The 22,108-nt window shown below is 40.9% G+C and overlaps 3 protein-coding genes across 6 annotated transcripts; 1 reads left to right on the forward strand and 2 right to left on the reverse strand.

Moving 5' to 3' along the window:
- Nucleotides 1-528: 528 nt before the first annotated feature.
- On the reverse strand, nt 529-6,170 carry LOC146751082 (putative COBW domain-containing protein 7). Its single transcript, XM_085535624.1, has 5 exons — nt 4,061-6,170; nt 2,968-3,012; nt 2,366-2,422; nt 1,026-1,077; nt 529-665 (listed from the first exon to the last, which is right to left on the reverse strand). Exons 1-5 carry the CDS (start codon nt 4,153-4,155, stop codon nt 606-608), a joined length of 309 nt encoding a protein of 102 aa, XP_085391750.1. The 5' UTR covers nt 4,156-6,170; the 3' UTR covers nt 529-605.
- A 1,206-nt stretch (nt 6,171-7,376) lies between these two features.
- On the reverse strand, nt 7,377-13,564 carry LOC146751083 (putative COBW domain-containing protein 7). The gene is made up of 6 exons (XM_085535623.1): nt 13,396-13,564; nt 10,909-12,615; nt 9,816-9,860; nt 9,216-9,272; nt 7,874-7,925; nt 7,377-7,513 (listed from the first exon to the last, which is right to left on the reverse strand). Exons 2-6 carry the CDS (start codon nt 11,001-11,003, stop codon nt 7,454-7,456), a joined length of 309 nt encoding a protein of 102 aa, XP_085391749.1. The 5' UTR covers nt 11,004-12,615; nt 13,396-13,564; the 3' UTR covers nt 7,377-7,453.
- A 75-nt stretch (nt 13,565-13,639) lies between these two features.
- On the forward strand, nt 13,640-21,919 carry LOC146751084 (uncharacterized). Of its 4 annotated transcripts, XM_085535621.1 has the most exons (3): nt 13,640-14,326; nt 20,668-20,768; nt 21,303-21,919. In XM_085535621.1, the coding sequence occupies exons 1-2, from the start codon at nt 13,640-13,642 to the stop codon at nt 20,743-20,745; spliced, it is 765 nt and encodes a 254-aa protein (XP_085391747.1). In that variant the 3' UTR covers nt 20,746-20,768; nt 21,303-21,919. The 4 variants fall into 4 exon arrangements, 3 of the variants coding, with proteins under 3 accessions (XP_085391747.1, XP_085391746.1, XP_085391748.1); XM_085535620.1 differs by having other exon boundaries at nt 20,668-21,919; XM_085535622.1 differs by lacking the exon at nt 20,668-20,768.
- Nucleotides 21,920-22,108: the final 189 nt, after the last annotated feature.

A 22,108-nucleotide genomic window follows, 5' to 3' on the forward strand; every position in this document is an offset into this window, starting at 1 on the left:
TTCACAAACAGAACAGCGTAAGATGATTTTCTACAAAAGGACACAATGATTTCGCACTTGACTGCGATGTATTAATATTTACCTGTATAAAGAGATTAAGGTTTTCTTCCTTAATATTTCCTAGGACTTCAAGTGTTACTGTCACTATGTCCTGTAAATGGAAAGACACACAAGACAGACAAGATAGATGCTTAAAAGCAGCATTTAGCACAGAACTGCTTATACTCTAAAGGAGTGACAGGCCAGACCCTTTCCCCTTCAATTATTTATTAAAAATCAAAACCACAAAACAGACAAAATACTGTATTTTCTCTCTGAATAAAACACAATCACCAACATAAAAATGCAATTTAAACTGTAATATGCAAGGATTGTTTTATTGCGCAGAGCAAGAGAGAAGATTCTACCCTGACATAAATGTAAGCTGGGTTACATATCTGGAAAAACAAAGCATTTCACATTCCTAACCTTCTAGCACACGTGCGATTATAGGATTTATATCAAATTTATAGGAAAACCTTATTCACTGTTACAGGTTGATCTGTTGATTTTCTGTGTAAAAACAAAGGGAAGCACTCACAGAATGTGTCTCTCTAACACCTTAATTAATGCAAAGTTGTGAACAGCAACTCCCCAATATCTACAAACACTGACATCATTTCGACCTACGGGATAAATACCAGGTGTAAGTATAGGGCTCAATTCTCAAATCTCAATTGCTCAATAAAGGCAAATATTGAAAAGAATAGTATTACTTGTCTGTTGTAGTAATGCTCTCCATGTACAAGAACACTGTTTCCAACAACAGAACTCTTAAGCCATATTTGAAAGCAGAACTCAGTATATACATTTACTATCTATCTGTATCAAAGTACATGGCATTCAGTGTAATATTCCAGAGATCTTAAACATACTATTCTCTACCTGAAACCTTCTGAAAAAATAAGATGATTAGTATGCCATGGTTGCAGTTATCCTGAACTATCTTCTAACAGCGAGACTGAAGCAGTGCTTGTTGTAATTACCTTGTCGAGATGTGCATCTGTTGTCTTCATACTCTCGAATTTTTTCTGCAAGCTGTGAACAAGCAGATGTTGCATTTGCACTGGATGGATGCAGTGTCATTATCTCAAACAAGATCTACACAAACTCTTCAGTACTGCAGACCAAAACTAAAGTGCTGTTATCAAAGTAATTTTCAACTGTTAATTCAGCTTTAATCTCACAATATTTATGTTTAATTATGTTTGTTTGATCTTTCAGATGATCTGTGATAGGAAGTCTGCCACAGCTTAACTGCTGGAATTCCACTGTCAGTTATCTAATTTGACTATAGTAATGTACAGAACCATTACGGATTTCCTTTCTAGATTAGGAAAAAAATTCTGACGTATGAGTGATAAAGCAAGGAGTGACCTATTGGATGGTCATTTCTGGTTGGATTAAAGCTGTCCTTGGGCCAAGAGAGTCTGTTATGGTTAGAAACGCTTTGTTCTAACTCAGCTGTCAGTGTCTTACAAGAAAGACTTAGGAGACCCATTTTCACAACAAGGCTAGTAGTACGACCTACTAACTTTTAACCATCATAGAGTAAGTCGCCATGGACTTCTATCTACATTTTACACTCTTACATCTTTATAAAACAAAAAAGCAACTTCTGACATCTGTGGGATGATTTGTTGGGCATCACTTTTTGAAACTGTTAGGAAGTAAAAAAGGAACAAAGCCATTGCTTCTAAGAGTAAAATGTGCAGTATAAAATGAAGTGAAATACTATACAACGCTTTCTACTTAACTCATTCCCAAAGCTAATTCCCACTGCACACTGTGCAGTGTTTGCTAATTTAAAGCTCAGCCTCTTAGTCATAAAAGAACCAGAGGACATAACGGATCCAGGAACACGCTGAACAACATTTCCAAGGCTTAGGTTGTTGTGGGACTCAGAGTTTCCTGTGAAAACTAAGGTCTCCAGTTCATCACAATGTAAAGCAAGAAAAAAATTAAACCCTCTGAGTTTTAAGAGAACCAGAAAAAAGCACTGAGATCTTATTTAGTAGTAGTAGTACTAATGGACAACTGAAAGCCTCAGCAAGGGAAACGGGGGGAAAACGCCAAACAATCATGGGTGCTTTGGCTCTCATTTCATTTTACAAACCCTACAATCTTTTGCTGCATGTATCTCAAGTGGAAAAACATCCTCTTTCTATTACTTCTTACTCTTACTGTGAATTGTAAACAAGTGTCTGAACTAGAACATGTAACAGAAATTCAGATGCAGACTCTGCCTAAATGTAAATGTACCTACTTCATGCGTGTATCTATGCAACGAGCATTACTTTTAATAAAAGTGAAATTATTGCCATACCTGATTCCAGATAGACTGTCAAAAGCATGCAGGTCCAGCACATGGGAAAGATCAACTCTGCACAGATAGGGAGAGAAAGAAAGCTTTGTATTTTCACTGCATGTAAGAATTATGTGTACTGAAGCTTCGATTACTCATTTTTAAACATATAAATAATTGTTCATGTTTGTTGTTTTTTTTTTTCCTGATCTCTTATTCCAATGCAAAGCACCAGAAGCTAGCCCTATTTTCAGATGTCAGCAGTCAGTGCTATCTACCATGGAGTAAAGCAGCTTTCAGCTGTACAGTAATATGGGAGCATAAAAAGAGAATTTTAGTGAATACAGTTATAAAATAAATTAATACTAAACAAACAAACAAACAAACAAAAACCACACAAGAATCTGTTTTCTGAAAGATGTGATTTGTATTGGATGCCTAAGTGTTATCTAATTCTCTGATGGGAACAATCGTTCTGTACCTCTTTGAACACAAGCACACATTAAAACACAGTACAGGTAGGTATGCATGTGCACAGCCAACAGATCATAATGAAAGCTTTGTAAAAATAATGTCAGTGGGACAGGATTTGGTACTTGTTGGAATACAGGTTAATCTAATACCTCGACCTTTGTGTCTCCAAAATTTCGACAAGTCCATTTATTGACCTAAAACAAATAGAAAAAAGCAAAATGAGGTGCAAACGCAACTGTAATATACTGATTGAACAACTTAACTATGTAAAGCAATACAAGAAACATAACGCCATCTCTCACACTGTTACTAAATGTTTTACAGTCCAAGAGGCATCAAGAAAAAGTTTGCTTTTGTGACATTTTATAGCCGAACCAAGGTCAAAATTCACAACTTCTGACAATAAAATATTACTACTGAACATAGCATTTTTCTTCTCCCCGTACAAACTGCAAGGTTAAGAATTCTCAAGAGTCTGAACCACAAATAACGTTGCAAAGTATTTCTCAATATTCCATTTTGTCTGTCAGGGTACTGAGAAAGATGGAACACACCTTTGAACACTGGTTTGATTCAGCCCATTGGTTCTTTTACATCCATGACAATTATTCAGATATATTCCATACCCCTTTATATTTGCTAATAAACATGTATGGACTAGCAGACATTGCCCCCCGTAGTTAACTCAGACAAATGGCAACAGCTGCCCAATAGTATAAGAATGTGAGCACATAAGACAAAGGTTTATTATAAGGCATTTTTTAGGCCTAATTTAGCCAAGGAAACAGTGTGGAGTTGCACCAGAAGAGGGTCAGGTTGGGTATTAGGAAAAGGTTCTTCACCAGAGGGCGGTAGACATGGAACAGCCCCAAGCAGCCAGAGTTCAAGGAACGTTTGGAGAAAGCTCTCAGACATAGAATTGGAATTTTGGGTGGTCCTGAGTAGAGCCAGAGGTTGGAGTCAATGGTCCTTGAAGGTTCCTTCCAACTTAAGAGCATCCTTTGATTCTATTCTATAATTCTACACTTCTGAGCAGGTAACATCAAATCTTACTTAGGCAAGCTGATAAGACTGTGGAAGCACAGAAATGCACTGGAAACATCTCCAGAAAGGGGCAGACTCTTTTTCACTGCTTTCTCACTGCTCTTTTTCACTACATGATCTGTTGGAACAATCATGAGATCTAATTTCTAATAACAATTGAGCACATACAATGTCACGGTTATACCAGAAATTTCATACCTGACAGTTGTTCTGACTTTATTCAGTTCTTCCCTTGAAACCAAATCCGTTTTATTGACGATTACAAGATCAGCTAATGCAACCTGCCTATGCATTTGGAAAAAGAAAAAAGGAACACCTTGAAAAATAAAGCAGTTTTTTGTAAGGCAGAAGCAGTATGTCTCTCATAGCACTGTAAAATTACTAGATTGTTAGTACAGGAAGGCAAACATTAACCAAACCATTAGCCAACTAAAACATCATGGAATGACTACAGTATTAGCTTCTTGAGGTTACTTGTGGCTTGTGCATTTCAGTAGACAAAAGTAGCAGCAGCCAGTGACATGAAAGACAAGCCATGGCCACTGAAATGTTTACAAGCACAGCATGCTGAGGCTTTTTCACTGCTAGCAAAAATGTATAGCTAATGGTGAGGAGACTATACTGAAAACTGTTTTTGTAGCTGAAAGTTGAGCTTCTTTCAACCTGTTATTTGTACTCTATCTGTTGTAGTTTCCATGGAAAAAAAGAGGAGGCATTATTTTCAGATCAACCTACTTATTAGAAAATTCATATCTAAGCAGAATGATCAAATGAAGTACAGAGTAATTTATGTTTTCTACCTTTGTTTAAAAGCAAGGGAGGGGAAAACCTTAGAAAACAAAAAGAATCAATTTTGAATGATCTTCCGCACAGTGCAGTCACTGACTATGATTAAAAAAGTGGTTTTGATATCCATACCGAGATGCTTCGTTGACAAGGCCTTCTGGCTTCTCCTCTGTCAAGTGCTAGACAATAATTAAAACAACTGGATTAAGCATGTTTAAAAAATGCTCAAATTAATTTGCATTTAAACTATGCCAAAATCATTTTACACTATGTATGATTTTCATTCATACTGCTTAAGTTACTACATTGTAAGGAACTGATTTTATGGCCAACTATCAATGAAAAAGCTAGAAATGAAAAACTATTTCTGCACTTACCAATCCTCACTGTTCTGTAGGTCTGTTCTTTCAGTACACTTTACTTAGATGCCTCTGTTACCTGACATTTTATTCTACTTCCAGGCAACTAAATCATCTGTAAATCCGATACAGTATGTAGTAGTCTGCCTCACTCTCTCACCCTGGGAATGAACCTATTGGTTCTTTTTTCATCTTCTTTCCATTCTATTGCAGTCTCTTCCAGATCATACAGCTCATGGACACCTTGGACTATCTCTTGATGAGATTTGCCTTGAATAGATACGAGTCCCTTACCAGAAAAATAACTCTTAGAGTATATAAAGAAACCTTTAAAAACAAAATACTTATGGAGAAAAAAAAAAAACCCACAACTTTACAAGTACACAGAGCAGGGAAAAACCTCTGACAAATATGCAGAGGTTGATCAAAATAACAATGCAACAGAGTCATCTCTTGTAACAACCATTCTTACAATTAATAATTATACTTTGCTATACTCTGCCTTCAGCTTCTCATTTGGACGGTTACCTGGAATATTTGTGCAAATTTAAATGTCATCTCCTACCATGCCACTTTGATTGTATGTATGATATATGTCTCTATGAAAGCCTCATCACCTGTCCAAGGTGATGTAAAATAGGCAAAAATGCTGAGTCTGTTCCCACTGAGTTCTCATGCTTAACACTTACACTGTCTTGAAACAGAATCTCTGAATAGCAGAGAAAGAACAAATATCTGTGTGGTGAAATGACTAGCAATGGAATTAACAATGGAATACTTTCAAAACTAAGTCCATTAACTCACATGCCAAACGTTGCACTAAAAGAGTTTTCATCACTTGAAAACTGTCTAAAATAGAATGTAAATATTACTTGGATCCCAAAGCTCAGTACAACAGAAGCATACTTCTAATCAGCAGTACAGCTAATGAGTACAACAGACAGCTTGAAGTGCATCAGCACTGCCGGCTTTATGCTGCTGTTGTTCTACTTGTCAAGAAATAAACCTTTCTTCCAGTGAAGTAGAAATAAGTACCTTGCTGCCTCTGACACACATATGTTCTCAGGAAACAAATCACAGCACATTTGATTGTTTTCCTTAGACCTTGTCTAATCATACAATCGACTTTTTTATCATTTACTTAGCTTTGTGGTTTAAGGAAAATGAAAGTATATCCTCAAGCATCACCAACGTTCACCTCAGAACTATGCAATGAATCGTACACGGGGATGAATACACTTATGTGTAAATCACATCTTTAAAATTGCAGTCTGATGTAATCAAAAAATTTTAGGAGGACCATCACTAGCATTGTGCTGCATTGTTACACTCAATTAAACTTCTGTTTATTATGCCAATAACTGTAATCATGGACAGAAACCTGTAACTACATCCCTAACTAAGGAGCCATCTAGGTGAAATGGATGAGACCTTTCAGAGCAAAGGAGGGGAAAACAACATCACCTCCTTTCACTTATGTCCTGATCATTAATCCTGTCCCACTCATGTTTGGGACTGCAAGTCTCCCCTTTCACTACACAGCAAGTAGTACTGTGGTTTGCTTCTCTGTCAGCTACCTTGAGTGGTCTCATTGGCCAGCAGGTATTCAAGTGTCTCTACATGGATCAATGACAAACTGATGTTCTCTCTTTTGTCTCCTCTCTGACCTGTATGTGGCTGACAATACATTGCAGTTTCTTTCCATTTAAAAAGAGGGAAAGCACAAAACAAAGAGGTTGGAAGTTTCAGGCAAACCTTCAGTCTTATGACATCCATGGTACATCCAGTCCTATCTTTCACATTCTTTTCCCACAGAAGATTCTACAAAGAGGAAAAATGTTTTCACAAACAGAACAGCGTAAGATGATTTTCTACAAAAGGACACAATGATTTCGCACTTGACTGCGATGTATTAATATTTACCTGTATAAAGAGATTAAGGTTTTCTTCCTTAATATTTCCTAGGACTTCAAGTGTTACTGTCACTATGTCCTGTAAATGGAAAGACACACAAGACAGACAAGAGAGATGCTTAAAAGCAGCATTTAGCACAGAACTGCTTATACTCTAAAGGAGTGACAGGCCAGACCCTTTCCCCTTCAATTATTTATTAAAAATCAAAACCACAAAACAGACAAAATACTGTATTTTCTCTCTGAATAAAACACAATCACCAACATAAAAATGCAATTTAAACTGTAATATGCAAGGATTGTTTTATTGCGCAGAGCAAGAGAGAAGATTCTACCCTGACATAAATGAAAGCTGGGTTACATATCTGGAAAAACAAAGCATTTCACATTCCTAACCTTCTAGCACACGTGCGATTATAGGATTTATATCAAATTTATAGGAAAACCTTATTCACTGTTACAGGTTGATCTGTTGATTTTCTGTGTAAAAACAAAGGGAAGCACTCACAGAATGTGTCTCTCTAACACCTTAATTAATGCAAAGTTGTGAACAGCAACTCCCCAATATCTACAAACACTGACATCATTTCGACCTACGGGATAAATACCAGGTGTAAGTATAGGGCTCAATTCTCAAATCTCAATTGCTCAATAAAGGCAAATATTGAAAAGAATAGTATTACTTGTCTGTTGTAGTAATGCTCTCCATGTACAAGAACACTGTTTCCAACAACAGAACTCTTAAGCCATATTTGAAAGCAGAACTCAGTATATACATTTACTATCTATCTGTATCAAAGTACATGGCATTCAGTGTAATATTCCAGAGATCTTAAACATACTATTCTCTACCTGAAACCTTCTGAAAAAATAAGATGATTAGTATGCCATGGTTGCAGTTATCCTGAACTTTCTTCTAACAGCGAGACTGAAGCAGTGCTTGTTGTAATTACCTTGTCGAGATGTGCATCTGTTGTCTTCATACTCTCGAATTTTTTCTGCAAGCTGTGAACAAGCAGATGTTGCATTTGCACTGGATGGATGCAGTGTCATTATCTCAAACAAGATCTACACAAACTCTTCAGTACTGCAGACCAAAACTAAAGTGCTGTTATCAAAGTAATTTTCAACTGTTAATTCAGCTTTAATCTCAGAATATTTATGTTTAATTATGTTTGTTTGATCTTTCAAATGATCTGTGATAGGAAGTCTGCCACAGCTTAACTGCTGGAATTCCACTGTCAATTATCTAATTTGACTATAGTAATGTACAGAACCATTACGGATTTCCTTTCTAGATTAGGAAAAAAATTCTGACATATGAGTGATAAAGCAAGGAGTGACCTATTGGATGGTCATTTCTGGTTGGATTAAAGCTGTCCTTGGGCCAAGAGAGTCTGTTATGGTTAGAAACGCTTTGTTCTAACTCAGCTGTCAGTGTCTTACAAGAAAGACTTAGGAGACCCATTTTCACAACAAGGCTAGTAGTACGACCTACTAACTTTTAACCATCATAGAGTAAGTCGCCATGGACTTCTATCTACATTTTACACTCTTACATCTTTATAAAACAAAAAAGCAACTTCTGACATCTGTGGGATGATTTGTTGGGCATCACTTTTTGAAACTATGTTAGGAAGTAAAAAAGGAACAAAGCCATTGCTTCTAAGAGTAAAATGTGCAGTATAAAATGAAGTGAAATACTATACAACGCTTTCTACTTAACTCATTCCCAAAGCTAATTCCCACTGCACACTGTGCAGTGTTTGCTAATTTAAAGCTCAGCCTCTTAGTCATAAAAGAACCAGAGGACATAACGGATCCAGGAACACGCTGAACAACATTTCCAAGGCTTAGGTTGTTGTGGGACTCAGAGTTTCCTGTGAAAACTAAGGTCTCCAGTTCATCACAATGTAAAGCAAGAAAAAAATTAAATCCTCTGAGTTTTAAGAGAACCAGAAAAAAGCACTGAGATCTTATTTAGTAGTAGTAGTACTAATGGACAACTGAAAGCCTCAACAAGGGAAACGGGGGGAAAACGCCAAACAATCGTGGGTGCTTTGGCTCTCATTTCATTTTACAAACCCTACAATCTTTTGCTGCATGTATCTCAAGTGGAAAAACATCCTCTTTCTATTACTTCTTACTCTTACTGAGAATTGTAAACAAGTGTCTGAACTAGAACATGTAACAGAAATTCAGATGCAGACTCTGCCTAAATGTAAATGTACCTACTTCATGCGTGTATCTATGCAACGAGCATTACTTTTAATAAAAGTGAAATTATTGCCATACCTGATTCCAGATAGACTGTCAAAAGCATGCAGGTCCAGCACATGGGAAAGATCAACTCTGCACAGATAGGGAGAGAAAGAAAGCTTTGTATTTTCACTGCATGTAAGAATTATGTGTACTGAAGCTTCGATTACTCATTTTTAAACATATAAATAATTGTTCATGTTTGTTGTTTTTTTTTCCTGATCTCTTATTCCAATGCAAAGCACCAGAAGCTAGCCCTATTTTCAGATGTCAGCAGTCAGTGCTATCTACCATGGAGTAAAGCAGCTTTCAGCTGTACAGTAATATGGGAGCATAAAAAGAGAATTTTAGTGAATACAGTTATAAAATAAATTAATACTAAACAAACAAACAAACAAACAAAAACCACACAAGAATCTGTTTTCTGAAAGATGTGATTTGTATTGGATGCCTAAGTGTTATCTAATTCTCTGATGGGAACAATCGTTCTGTACCTCTTTGAACACAAGCACACATTAAAACACAGTACAGGTAGGTATGCATGTGCACAGCCAACAGATCATAATGAAAGCTTTGTAAAAATAATGTCAGTGGGACAGGATTTGGTACTTGTTGGAATACAGGTTAATCTAATACCTCGACCTTTGTGTCTCCAAAATTTCGACAAGTCCATTTATTGACCTAAAACAAATAGAAAAAAGCAAAATGAGGTACAAACGCAACTGTAATATACTGATTGAACAACTTAACTATGTAAAGCAATACAAGAAACATAACGCCATCTCTCACACTGTTACTAAATGTTTTACAGTCCAAGAGGCATCAAGAAAAAGTTTGCTTTTGTGACATTTTATAGCCGAACCAAGGTCAAAATTCACAACTTCTGACAATAAAATATTACTACTGAACAGAGCATTTTTCTTCTCCCCGTACAAACTGCAAGGTTAAGAATTCTCAAGAGTCTGAACCACAAATAACGTTGCAAAGTATTTCTCAATATTCCATTTTGTCTGTCAGGGTACTGAGAAAGATGGAACACACCTTTGAACACTGGTTTGATTCAGCCCATTGGTTCTTTTACATCCATGACAATTATTCAGATATCTTCCATACCCCTTTATATTTGCTAATAAACATGTATGGACTAGCAGACATTGCCCCCCGTAGTTAACTCAGACAAATGGCAACAGCTGCCCAATAGTATAAGAATGTGAGCACTTAAGACAAAGGTCTATTATAAGGCATTTTTTAGGCCTAATTTAGCCAAGGAAACAGTGTGGAGTTGCACCAGAAGAGGGTCAGGTTGGGTATTAGGAAAAGGTTCTTCACCAGAGGGCGGTAGACATGGAACAGCCCCAAGCAGCCAGAGTTCAAGGAACGTTTGGAGAAAGCTCTCAGACATAGAATTGGAATTTTGGGTGGTCCTGAGTAGAGCCAGAGGTTGGAGTCAATGGTCCTTGAAGGTTCCTTCCAACTTAAGAGCATCCTTTGATTCTATTCTATAATTCTACACTTCTGAGCAGGTAACATCAAATCTTACTTAGGCAAGCTGATAAGACTGTGGAAGCACAGAAATGCACTGGAAACATCTCCAGAAAGGGGCAGACTCTTTTTCACTGCTTTCTCACTGCTCTTTTTCACTACATGATCTGTTGGAACAATCATGAGATCTAATTTCTAATAACATTTGAGCACATACAATGTCACGGTTATACCAGAAATTTCATACCTGACAGTTGTTCTGACTTTATTCAGTTCTTCCCTTGAAACCAAATCCGTTTTATTGACGATTACAAGATCAGCTAATGCAACCTGCCTATGCATTTGGAAAAAGAAAAAAGGAACACCTTGAAAAATAAAGCAGTTTTTTGTAAGGCAGAAGCAGTATGTCTCTCATAGCACTGTAAAATTACTAGATTGTTAGTACAGGAAGGCAAACATTAACCAAACCATCAGCCAACTAAAACATCATGGAATGACTACAGTATTAGCTTCTTGAGGTTACTTGTGGCTTGTGCATTTCAGTAGACAAAAGTAGCAGCAGCCAGTGACATGAAAGACAAGCCATGGCCACTGAAATGTTTACAAGCACAGCATGCTGAGGCTTTTTCACTGCTAGCAAAAATGTATAGCTAATGGTGAGGAGACTATACTGAAAACTGTTTTTGTAGCTGAAAGTTGAGCTTCTTTCAACCTGTTATTTGTACTCTATCTGTTGTAGTTTCCATGGAAAAAAAGAGGAGGCATTATTTTCAGATCAACCTACTTATTAGAAAATTCATATCTAAGCAGAATGATCAAATGAAGTACAGAGTAATTTATGTTTTCTACCTTTGTTTAAAAGCAAGGGAGGGGAAAACCTTAGAAAAGAAAAAGAATCAATTTTGAATGATCTTCCGCACAGTGCAGTCACTGACTATGATTAAAAAAGTGGTTTTGATATCCATACCGAGATGCTTCGTTGACAAGGCCTTCTGGCTTCTCCTCTGTCAAGTGCTAGACAGTAATTAAAACAACTGGATTGAGCATGTTTTAAAAATGTTCAAATTAATTTGCATTTAAACTATGCCAAAATCATTTTACACGATGTATGATTTTCATTCATACTGCTTAAGTTACTACATTGTAAGGAACTGATTTTATGGCCAACTATCAATGAAAAAGCTAGAAATGAAAAACTATTTCTGCACTTACCAATCCTCACTGTTCTGTAGGTCTGATCTTTCAGTACACTTTACTTAGATGCCTCTGTTACCTGACATTTTATTCTACTTCCAGGCAACTAAATCATCTGTTAATCCGATACAGTATGTAGTAGTCCAACCCTCTGACCTCTCCTCCACGTAGCTGCCATTACAGTCATTCAATTACCTGACTTACAACCTTATGTCACTTGTTACCACACTGGTGTCAGAGATATGTTCTTACTCCTCCTGCTGCTAGTAATACGGATCAATGACAGTCTCTAAGACAAAGTTCTCCCACAAATTCCATAGCAATGCAAAAATCTATTTGAAATACAACCAAGATTCTTGAGTGAAATGATAAAACCTAGAGCGAAACTATTGTCGTGAACCTGCTTTACCAGGATTGGTCTTGATGATCCCCAGTTGTCCATTCCAACCCCCACAGTTCTGAGATTCCATGAATCACATGTCAAGTAACCTGACAACTCTTTGCAGAGCTGCTGCTGCGTTGCTAAGAAGCTGAAAATTGCATGCTTATCAGTTCTTTGTTCCTGTTCAAAACACAGTACTAGTGAGCCACAATAAACAAAACATATCCTTATTTGTAAGAATTAAAGTAACTGTAAAAAAAATTAACCAAAATGAACATCATTGCAACAGCTGTTCTGGGTAGCAGCTTATCTAAAACATGTGGGAAATCCAGTAAGTTACCTGCAATCCATTCTTTGCATAAACAACAGATACAATACCTAAAGGGAGAACATTAAAATGGAGTAAAACCATTATCTGCTTTAAGCACTCCTTTCCACACAACTATCATCACATTTGAAATCGTTTATAGTATTTTCAGAACTCCCAGCATATCGCAACACAGCACTTGTCACCTGATTAGTTTGCCTTATTAGCTCATACCTGTAGCTAAAAAAAGTCCACCAAACCAGGCTAGAGAAATTCTTATTTTTTGCTTGTTTTAGTGAATTGGAAAAGCTCTTCCAGTACAGAAGCAACAAAACAAGTAACTGGACCTCTGACAAGAAATCTGAGGATATGAAAACCAAGATTATGTCTCTAAATAACAGTCATTCAATTACCTGACTTGCAACCTTAAGTCACTTGTTACCACACTGGTGTCAGAGATATGTTCTTACTCCTCCTGCTGCTAGTAATACGGATCAATGACAGTCTCTAAGACAAAGTTCTCCCACAAATTCCATAGCAATGCAAAAATTTATTTGAAATACAACCAAGATTCTTGAGTGAAATGATAGAACCTAGAACAAAACTATTGTCGTGAACCTGCTTTAGCAGGATTGGACTTGATGATCCCCAGTTGTCCATTCCAACCCCCACAGTTCTGAGATTCCATGAATCACATGTCAAGTCACATACGACTCTGAGACAGGCACCTCCTTTCTAAATAAAACTCTTAAAGGTTAAAAGGAACATTGGTGCTGATATATGTGAACCATGAACAGGGCTCAGCTGCTTTGTCTCCAGGCATTTTCTGGCCATGTGCATGGAGAGCTTACCCCGTTGGCCGCGGCCATCTGGACGACGATCTCGATGGCCGTCTTGCTCAAGTAGCGGCCGTCGCTGCCCACCACCATGGTGCAGCCCTGGCGGTCGCGGAGATCGACGGAGGAGAGCAGGCTCTGCACGAAGTTGGGCAGGTAGTTGCGCTGGCTCTCCAAGAGCCCCGTGGGGCGCCGCAGCCCCCCGCCGCCCGTCGGCCGCTGGTCCTCGTAGGGCGTCGTCTGCACCGTCAGCACCGGGATGGGGTTCCTCTCCATAGCGATGCCCGGTGCCGCCCGCCCGGCCGCGGCTCCACTGCGGAGCGGCGGCCTCACACAGGCTCCCGGTCGGAGCCAACGGCGGGGCGAAGAGAGGCGGTTCCGTCCGCCTCAGCGGCGCGGGCTCGGGCTCCCTGACGGCCGGCCCCCGCGGGACGGAGGCGGGTCGGCTCGCCCCTCGGAGGCCCGGGGGGCGGTGGGAGAGCGGCGCAGCGGGGGTGCCTGGGAGGGCGCGGGGTCGCGCCGCCCCTTCCCCGTTCGGCGGAGCCCCGCCGGCGCCGCGCTGCGCGCAGGGACGCGCGGGACTTCCCAGAGCCGTGCCGTCTGCAGGATGCCCACTGCTCCCAAGGCTGATCCCAGGGAGCCCTCCTGCTGGAGGGGACACCTCCCTCTAGACCAGCTTGCTCAAAGCCTGCTCACGCTTCTTTTCATGCAGTCTAGGCTACTGGTGGCCTTCTGGGCTGCAAGCACGCATTGCCAGCTCATATTCAATCTTACCTCAACCCACAGCCCCACAGCCCTCTCCTCAGGGCTGCTCTCAAGCCATTTCTCTGCCCAACATGTATCTGTGCTCAACGCAGGGGCAGGAAAAAAAGGTTCAGACAAGCTTAAGAGTGATGACTTCAGGGATGCCACATCTGTTTTTCCCAGTGGTTTCTCTTCATCAAAGGTATGTTATGACACAGCCTTCTTTATCTTCCATCACCCTTTCCCAGGAGTGCTGCAGGCCATGTTTCCTGCACACTGGTACCTGGGCACAATGCAGCCTTCCACGTTTAACATTCATAGCTTTCCTTTTTCTTTTAAAGCAGCACCGAGTACCGCACAAATAAATGATTTGCCTTTCCCGGCTCGGGTACGAGCCCCATGTTGTAAAACGCAAATGCGGTCAGAAACAGCCTGCAAGTTATACCAGTTTTCACGTGCCCAGTCCATCCCTGATGACGATGGCCGAGACGCGTTCTTTTCAAGGATATCAAACAACATATTTTCACCTTCCATAGCAAATGTAATTTTACTCACAACAAAATCTACAGGCAACGAAATCTACGTTGAGGGAGGAGGAGGTGATTCCTTATCTCCTCAGAGAGGCAAACACTGAACAAAACCAACAACTGCTCAAAACACTCCTTTACACAAAAGACCAAACGACTCAATCAACACTTCCAAAGAAAGTGTAAACACCTCAATCGGTCCTGGCTATCCTGGCAAGCCACAACGAAAAACTTCAACCTTCAAGCAACAAAAGTTAGAAATAACTTCTAAGTTTCTCAAAAGTAATAAACTTCTTGGAGAAGCACACACCAATTCCCCAAGAGGTGCACACACAAAACTTTTTCAAACCAAAGGTACGTCACAAGATACCACAATGCAAAATAGACTCCCCAGGGAGGCACACACGTGTAAAACAAAAGCAAACAGTCCAAATTAATTCATACGTCCCCGAGAGGTAGACACGTAAGAGAGAAAGTTTCAGAATGCGGAGCGGTCTTCCTGGAGAGGTGCTCACATCAAATGAAGTTATCAAAACAATCGCTCCTTGCAACTCCAGGAGAAACAGACAGACAAGTTTTAGAGAAACTAGAAGGACAACACTCTCATGACGAGTATCCTGCCGACTACGCCAATAAAAATGTCTCGCTCCAATTTAGGAGTGAGGCAAAGGTTCTTTTGATATGTTATGCCCGGCGTGAGATTAAGAAGAAGAGCATTCAAATGTTGATCGACCAGTTTATTAGAAATGATAGACAACTGAGGGGATGGGGAAGGGAGAGCGACGAAATATCAAAATTAGGGGGATGGGTGTTGGAAATATCCTCAATAATTTTTGGTCAGGACGGTATATCTGATAAAAGCAGTTTTTATTCGTGATTGCAATGGCGGGCACCCTGATGGCAGAAGCGCGCCTTTGGACATGATGTTACAGTTTTTATACCTTTTCTCCCATATGTTTCCCCCTCCCCTCTCCCCTTTGGTTGGGTATTGCAGGTTACAATTTTACCCGAGGTTTGCATTTGTTAATTACATTCTGAAATTTGTTAGTTCACTTGCTATCTTGTCAGTCGCCATCCTGCTGTTTCTGTTTCCAAGATGTCTCGGTACTCTTATCGCATTGATATGTTGATTTCCTCCAAAGCTTCTTTCATTCTGTCCCAGAAATCGTCGTTAAACAAAGAGCCCGGGGTGGGGGGTGATTCCAGTCCTTCCCGATATCTCTTCAGGCACATCCTTAGGTATTTTTACAATGCGTACAACAAAACACTAAAACATACATTGTTGCTAGTTTATACAGGCATATTGTTAATTATTTCAACTTCTCCTCTTTGGATCGTTTATTATTCAGGTCTTCTTTGTCCAGCACCAAAAATCAGTAGTTCTATTTCAGACAGCTGGACAGACAGGAGCTGCAGTCTTTGTACCTAATAACTTCTACCTAATAACTACAAACTGCTTCACTTATATAATGAGACCTTGAAATAAAATATTCTTATCTTATTCTAAATGCAGAAACAACATTTGATTCCCACACGGGGAAGGGAAAGTAGGCGATAGAAAAAGGCAGAAAAGAGCAAGAATTACGTTAAAGCGGGGAATAGTCACCTCCTGGATACAGCAGCGTCCCGTAGCACGTTGTTAACGTTGGTCCGGGGCAAAATAAGCGTAGGGGAGAGCAGCAGCGGAGTAGCAGGCTGCAAACAGCAGATCGGTGAATCGCAGAAAAGATGGTCAGAGTACCGTGGTCTCAAGAAGCGAAGTCTCGGGCAGCGAGGTCCCACGGAGCAGAGTCTCGAGCAGCAATCCTGGAAGAAACAGTAGGCAGCAGTAGGACAATGGTGGAGGAATCTGAGGTCAGATATCTAGAAACCTAAAAGGTTTCAGCATGCAGGCATCTTCTTCAGCATGCAGGCGTTCACGTAGAGAGGCATCTGATGACAGAAAAGAAGAACGTTATTGCAGAACAAAGCATGTAGAGGCAATAAAATAAATGCTACCACTAGACGGTAGTAAATACTAATTTATTGTATTCTGATAACAGAATATTTGACCGTTAAAAAACAAACAAACAAACAAAACCAAACAGTGAAATCCTGTGAGAAGGGAACAAGTGGGATAACTGCCTGACTGGAATAAAACTCTGTTCTCTCTGGAGACAATAACAGAATTTCTCATTGAGGAGAATTCACTTAGTAGGCTCCAAATTCTAATTTCCTGGTCAAGTACCTGGCTTGTCTAATAGTTTGAATGTTTGTCTTCTAAGGTGCTAAGCTTTCACAGAATTATAGAATCACAGAAACCTCAGAGTTGGAAGGGACCTCTGATGGCCATCCGGTCTGACTCTCCCACAACGAACAGGAAAAATCAGGGCTTATTCCACGGAACTGGAGTATGAACCTTTCAATGATCCATACTGCACATGATGTTATGATGTGGAATATTGATAGCGGCATTACAAAACCATGACACAAGGGGCGCATTGCCAGGTGTTTTTTGGCAGGGCTGTGTGGAGAGTGTTTATGCAGATACGTGCTGCCGAAGCCTGGAGGGCTGCAACGGAACCGACGTGAGTAAATATGGACAGGCAAGCAGCATATGATTTATTTTCCGCTTTTCTTAGGCGGAGACAGTTTAAAGGTATAGACTTAGTAAAGGATCTCCCTGCTTTATTGAGCCGCGCGGTCTCATATGGCTTTTTTGCAAATCCCCACTCAGTGCACACCTTAGAGGAGTGGCGGCGGTATGGGGATAAACTGTGGCAGTTAGTTTTAGACGATGATAAGCCAGCAAAAAAGAGAAGTAAGTTGTGGAAAGCAGTGCATAACGAGTTGTTGATGAGTCAGGCGGAAAAAAGGGCAGCTCGGGAAGCTCAAGCTGAGCAAAAACAGAATCAAGATGATGGGCTGCCATGGGGCACTAGTGTCCCGAACCCCCCTGTTTTTTCCTCCGTTACCTTGCCGGCTGCAGCCTCAGCGCCCTCTGCACCCCCTCGCGAAATGCAGGCTGACCTAGGAACGGAGCCCACGGAGGTCTCCTCTAGCCCTCCCCCTCCGCCGTCCGGAGCTCCGCCGCCCGGTGCTGCCTCGGCGCCGCTCCATGTCTCGGCACCGCCTGTGCCGCAGCCGCAGCCGTCCGGCTGCTCTGAGCTCCCGGTGGCTCCGGAGCCGTCAATTCTGCGCGGGTCGGGTCCGGTCCGATCTCTGGGGCTGGGTCTGATCTTGCGGGGACTGTCGCAAGGGAAAGACGCGAGTTGTGGTCTATGCTGGCAAGGCACGGGATGGAGGATGGCGATAATGAGTTAGTACAGACAGCAACTGAGAATCTTGCATTCCCTGTTGTTTACACTCCCTTGCCGCAGGGAGGAGTCCAGGCTGAGATTCAATCTCTGGACTGGAAGATGTTATCACAGTTGCGGGCTACAGTAGGGACATATGGGGTGACTAGTGAACCGGCCAGGCAAATGATAGATGATCTTTTTAGTGCGCATATCCTTCTCCCAGCAGATATTAGAAGCATAACGAAATTGATCTCTACCCCTCATCAGTTAATCTTGTTTAATGCTCATTGGCATCAGCAGGCTGTGGCGTCCGCAGCAGTACAGAGAGGACCAGGAGACCCCTTAGCAGGTGTAACAATGGAACAATTGTTGGGTCTTGGGGCATGGACTCGAATAGAGGCTCAGGCGATTTCTGATCCTGAAGTTTTGCGAGAAACTAGGAATATAGCCAGGAAAGCTATGGATAGTAGAAAAGCTGCGGGGGGAACACCCATTTACATGGGAATAAGACAGGGGCGTGAGGAGCCGCTAGGTAATTTCATAGATAAGGTTGTGGATGCCATCAAGAAGGCTAGTGTTCCAGAATATATACAAGGGGCATTGATTAAACAATGTGTGCTCCAAAATGGCAATTCCTCAACCCGATCTCTGGTTAATACATTGCCCGGAGATTGGTCAATCCCCGAGTTGCTAGAAAAGGCTGCTTCGGTTCCAACTGGAACCCAGGCATTCTTAGGAGTGCTTTACAGAAAATTAGTGACGGGTTGCAAGAGCAGGCAAAGGCATTTCAGGAGCAATCTAGATCCTCGCATACTCAGGTTTTAGCAGCCCTTGCACCCCTCCAAGCTGCAGTCGCTACAAGCCCACGCTCGCAGAACAGCTCCCGCATGAAATGTTTCCGTTGTGAAAAAACTGGCCACATCCGTCACGAGTGCCAAGCCACTGGGATTTGGTGCAGCAAGTGTCAATCCAACACCCACAACGCTGCTGTATGCTAGAGGGAGTCGGGAAACGTGAGAAGCAGCGCGAGAAAGAACAGCGGCCGCGCTCCGACACAAGCAGCCGTTCCCAGCCAGCGGCCGCCTGCCGCCCCCCCCCCCGCCCTCGTCGTGCGCGTGTAACGTGGTTAAAGACACGGATGGACTGAAACCAGGGGATCGTTGTGACCCAGGTCCAGAAGATCCAGAAAGCGAATCGGATGCATTTCCTCCTGATGATACTTGGAAGGAAGCAGGAATGACAAATTTCCCTACAGCATCCTGTGATGTCTTAGAGCCGTGCAGAAAAGAAACAATATGAAGGGGTGATGCTGACACGTTGCAAACCTTTCCTAATCAGGTCCCCCGTTGGGAAGCCCTGCCTTACGAGGCAGTGAAGGAGCTAAGGGAGTCAGTGAGAACATTCGGAGTTCAGTCAGCCTTTCCATACAATCTTTTGGTTACAAACAGTGACAGTTACGCTATGACCCCTCACGATTGGAAAACTGTGTTAAGAATGATCCTCTCTCCTATGCAATACACCGTGTTGATGACTGAATATCAGCTACATAATTTGACTGATAGCTCTTTGCCTCAGACTCGGACAAATCCCTGTGACACAGCACCTCTTCAACTGTGTCAGACAAATGTCACTCACATTCCTGAATTTGGCCGTCTAAAATATGCACATGTAACAATAGATATTCATTCTTCTTACGTATTTGCCACAGCACATACAGGTGAACACAGTCATGACACCCGTAAACACTGGTTATCTGCTTATGCTGCTATGGGAATCCCACATACTACAAAAACAGATAATAGGCCTGCGTATACCTCTAAGGCCACTCAAACTTTCCTCCAAGAAGGGTGTGTTAGACATACTACAGCCATTGCTCATTCTCCCACTGAACAAGCTATCACTGATCACATTTATCAAACATTGAAATCCATTCTTATTATTAAACAAAAAAGGGGGAATATGGGAGACACACTACAAGAAATATTATGCAAGGTTTTGCTTGTTTTGTTTGTGCTGAATTTTTTGAATCGTGTTCATAGAGATACAGCTTATGTGGATCGTCATTTTGAGGCTTCCCCAGTGCTAAAGGAACAGCCTATGGTTAATGTTTGGAATATGGCCACAGGACTTTGGGACTGTCCCCTACCATTGACAACTTGGGGTTGTGAATATGCGCTTATTTCCACAGGGACTGGCCCTACATGGGTTCCAGCATTATACGTTTGGTCTCATCTGAAGGCAGAAAATAGCATCCAGTCTTTATAGTAATTGTAATTGTGTGTTTCTTACTTAGTGGTATTGCTTTGTAACTTGCTGTGTTATAGATAATATTACTAATAGTTTGACATAGTGTGTGATTTTCTGTTTTACCAATGCAGTCTCAAGATTTAGAGTTGAAGGCATTAGCTAGGATGTTGTGTGCTTCTTCTATTTTAGTAATAGATCAGATGTGTATTAAACAGGATTTGATCTAATCAATGCTAGAATCTACAGGAATAGCTCTTTTAATGTTTTAGTACTGTTTGCTTATGATATTATTAGCCTATTAATTAGCTTTTCTTAATTTGCAAAGACAAAACCTGGAAAGGAATCCCAGACAAAGAGATGACCCTGTATCATAGAACAGATACCTCTTTTACATCCAATTAATTGGGATCTGAGAATATAACCATGCATCATTTGACAAAAGTTCACGCTAATAGAACTAAATTTGATAGTTTATTTTGTTTTCCAAGCAGGTGTTCCACTTGGGCTCTATATCACGCACTGGCCATGCGGCTGTGGTGTACAACTGGAAGAAATCCTTCAGACCCTGAATGCAGGAGAGAATCTGTGATGGGTGAGAGAGGAAAGGTGCACCTTGAAGCAGGGGACGCCCTGCTGGCACTATCTGTCTCATCCACCACCAACACAGCTTGCTGTTTCTCAAGGGTCAATAAGTATTAATGCCCCTACTGATACTCTAGTACATTTGTCCTCCAAAATTGGTTCTATTTGACATGCTACTTCATAACATTGCACGATCATTCATCAATTATTAGCCCGGATAACTCAGTCGGTAGAGCATGGTTATGAGCATCTTAAAAGCATTTATTGCACAAATTTTAGTGGTCATTAAAATCAATATATCAGAGTATATGAAAATTGAAGACTTTTCCTGATCAGTTACAGATTAACACATTGGGACCCTCACAGATGTATTTTCAGGTTGCAGAAACTTAGGTTGCAGAGCAAACACATTTGTCCTTTACAGCAGGTTTAACAGTAATGTTGTTAAGTTGTATTTGACTTGTCTCTTTTTTCACTTTTAGAGTATTGTTAATCGAGGTCTTGATGTTATGTTATTAATTTAAGTAGTGTTGTTACTCTATAGGCAGTATCTTGAAATTGTTGTAATACAAGAAGAATTCTACGGAGCAGCAGCCATGGATCGAGATGAGAAGTTCACAGAGCAGCAGCTATGGAGCAGGATAAAACTACATGAGAACTGATTGAACAAATGAACTGAACTGATTGTTAAATATGATTAATCGGTCAGTAAATCAAACCCCTTTTCAGTTTAAAAGAAAACGGGGGAAGTGTGGAAAGTGTTTATGCAGAATGGCTTTGTGAGAAAGGACATGAAGAGATTCCATTAGTGAAATTGTAAAAGAATGAACGTGACTGAAGACAAAGACGGTCTATCCTAGGGCCGATCACGGGCTAGGCAGCTGAGAAGAAATCAGGATGTGAAAAGACAGGGTATGTAGCTAAAGACAGGATATGTAGCTAGAGGCAAGGACGGCCTGAGGGAAAAACAAGATGTGTAGCAAGGTGAAGACATAGCTGTAAAGAAAAAGTATCCACAAGACTAACCACAAAGGTCAGATGAAGTAATGTGTAACCCACCAATCCTGAGCTTTACTTTTGCAATATGCATGAACTTATTACTGATTGTATAAATGAGATGCTGTAACACCTAATAAACGAGGCTTGTTGACCATGATAGCATGAGACTTGTCTCCCGCGGTTACTTCCAACAGGGCTGCACTGAATCCTTTCATCCCACAGGTGGTATTGGTATTGGGTTTGCCTCTGCTCAGGTGCAACATCTTGTACTTGGATTTATAGAATCTCATAATGTTACTTGTGCCCATTGCTCAGCACTGTCTAGGTCCCTCAGGATGGCATCCTGTCCCT

Source organism: Coturnix japonica, unplaced genomic scaffold (genome assembly GCF_054131305.1).
Source record: "Coturnix japonica strain WE unplaced genomic scaffold, WE-NBRP24 Scf141, whole genome shotgun sequence".
Lineage (NCBI taxonomy): Eukaryota > Metazoa > Chordata > Aves > Galliformes > Phasianidae > Coturnix > Coturnix japonica.

Coding starts and splice junctions, on each gene's coding strand:
- LOC146751084 (XM_085535620.1), top strand. CDS start 13,640: ATGGGGTTCCTCTCCATAGCGATGCCCGGTGCCGCCCGCCCGGCCGCG. Junction 14,327..20,667: donor GTGGTTTCTCTTCATCAAAG/GTATGTTATGAC, acceptor TTTTCCAAGCAG/GTGTTCCACTTGGGCTCTAT.
- LOC146751082 (XM_085535624.1), bottom strand. CDS start 4,155: ATGCATAGGCAGGTTGCATTAGCTGATCTTGTAATCGTCAATAAAACG. Junction 3,013..4,060: donor AAAGTCAGAACAACTGTCAG/GTATGAAATTTC, acceptor TATTTGTTTTAG/GTCAATAAATGGACTTGTCG. Junction 2,423..2,967: donor TTGGAGACACAAAGGTCGAG/GTATTAGATTAA, acceptor CTATCTGTGCAG/AGTTGATCTTTCCCATGTGC.
- LOC146751083 (XM_085535623.1), bottom strand. CDS start 11,003: ATGCATAGGCAGGTTGCATTAGCTGATCTTGTAATCGTCAATAAAACG. Junction 9,861..10,908: donor AAAGTCAGAACAACTGTCAG/GTATGAAATTTC, acceptor TATTTGTTTTAG/GTCAATAAATGGACTTGTCG. Junction 7,514..7,873: donor CAGATGCACATCTCGACAAG/GTAATTACAACA, acceptor TTTATCCCGTAG/GTCGAAATGATGTCAGTGTT.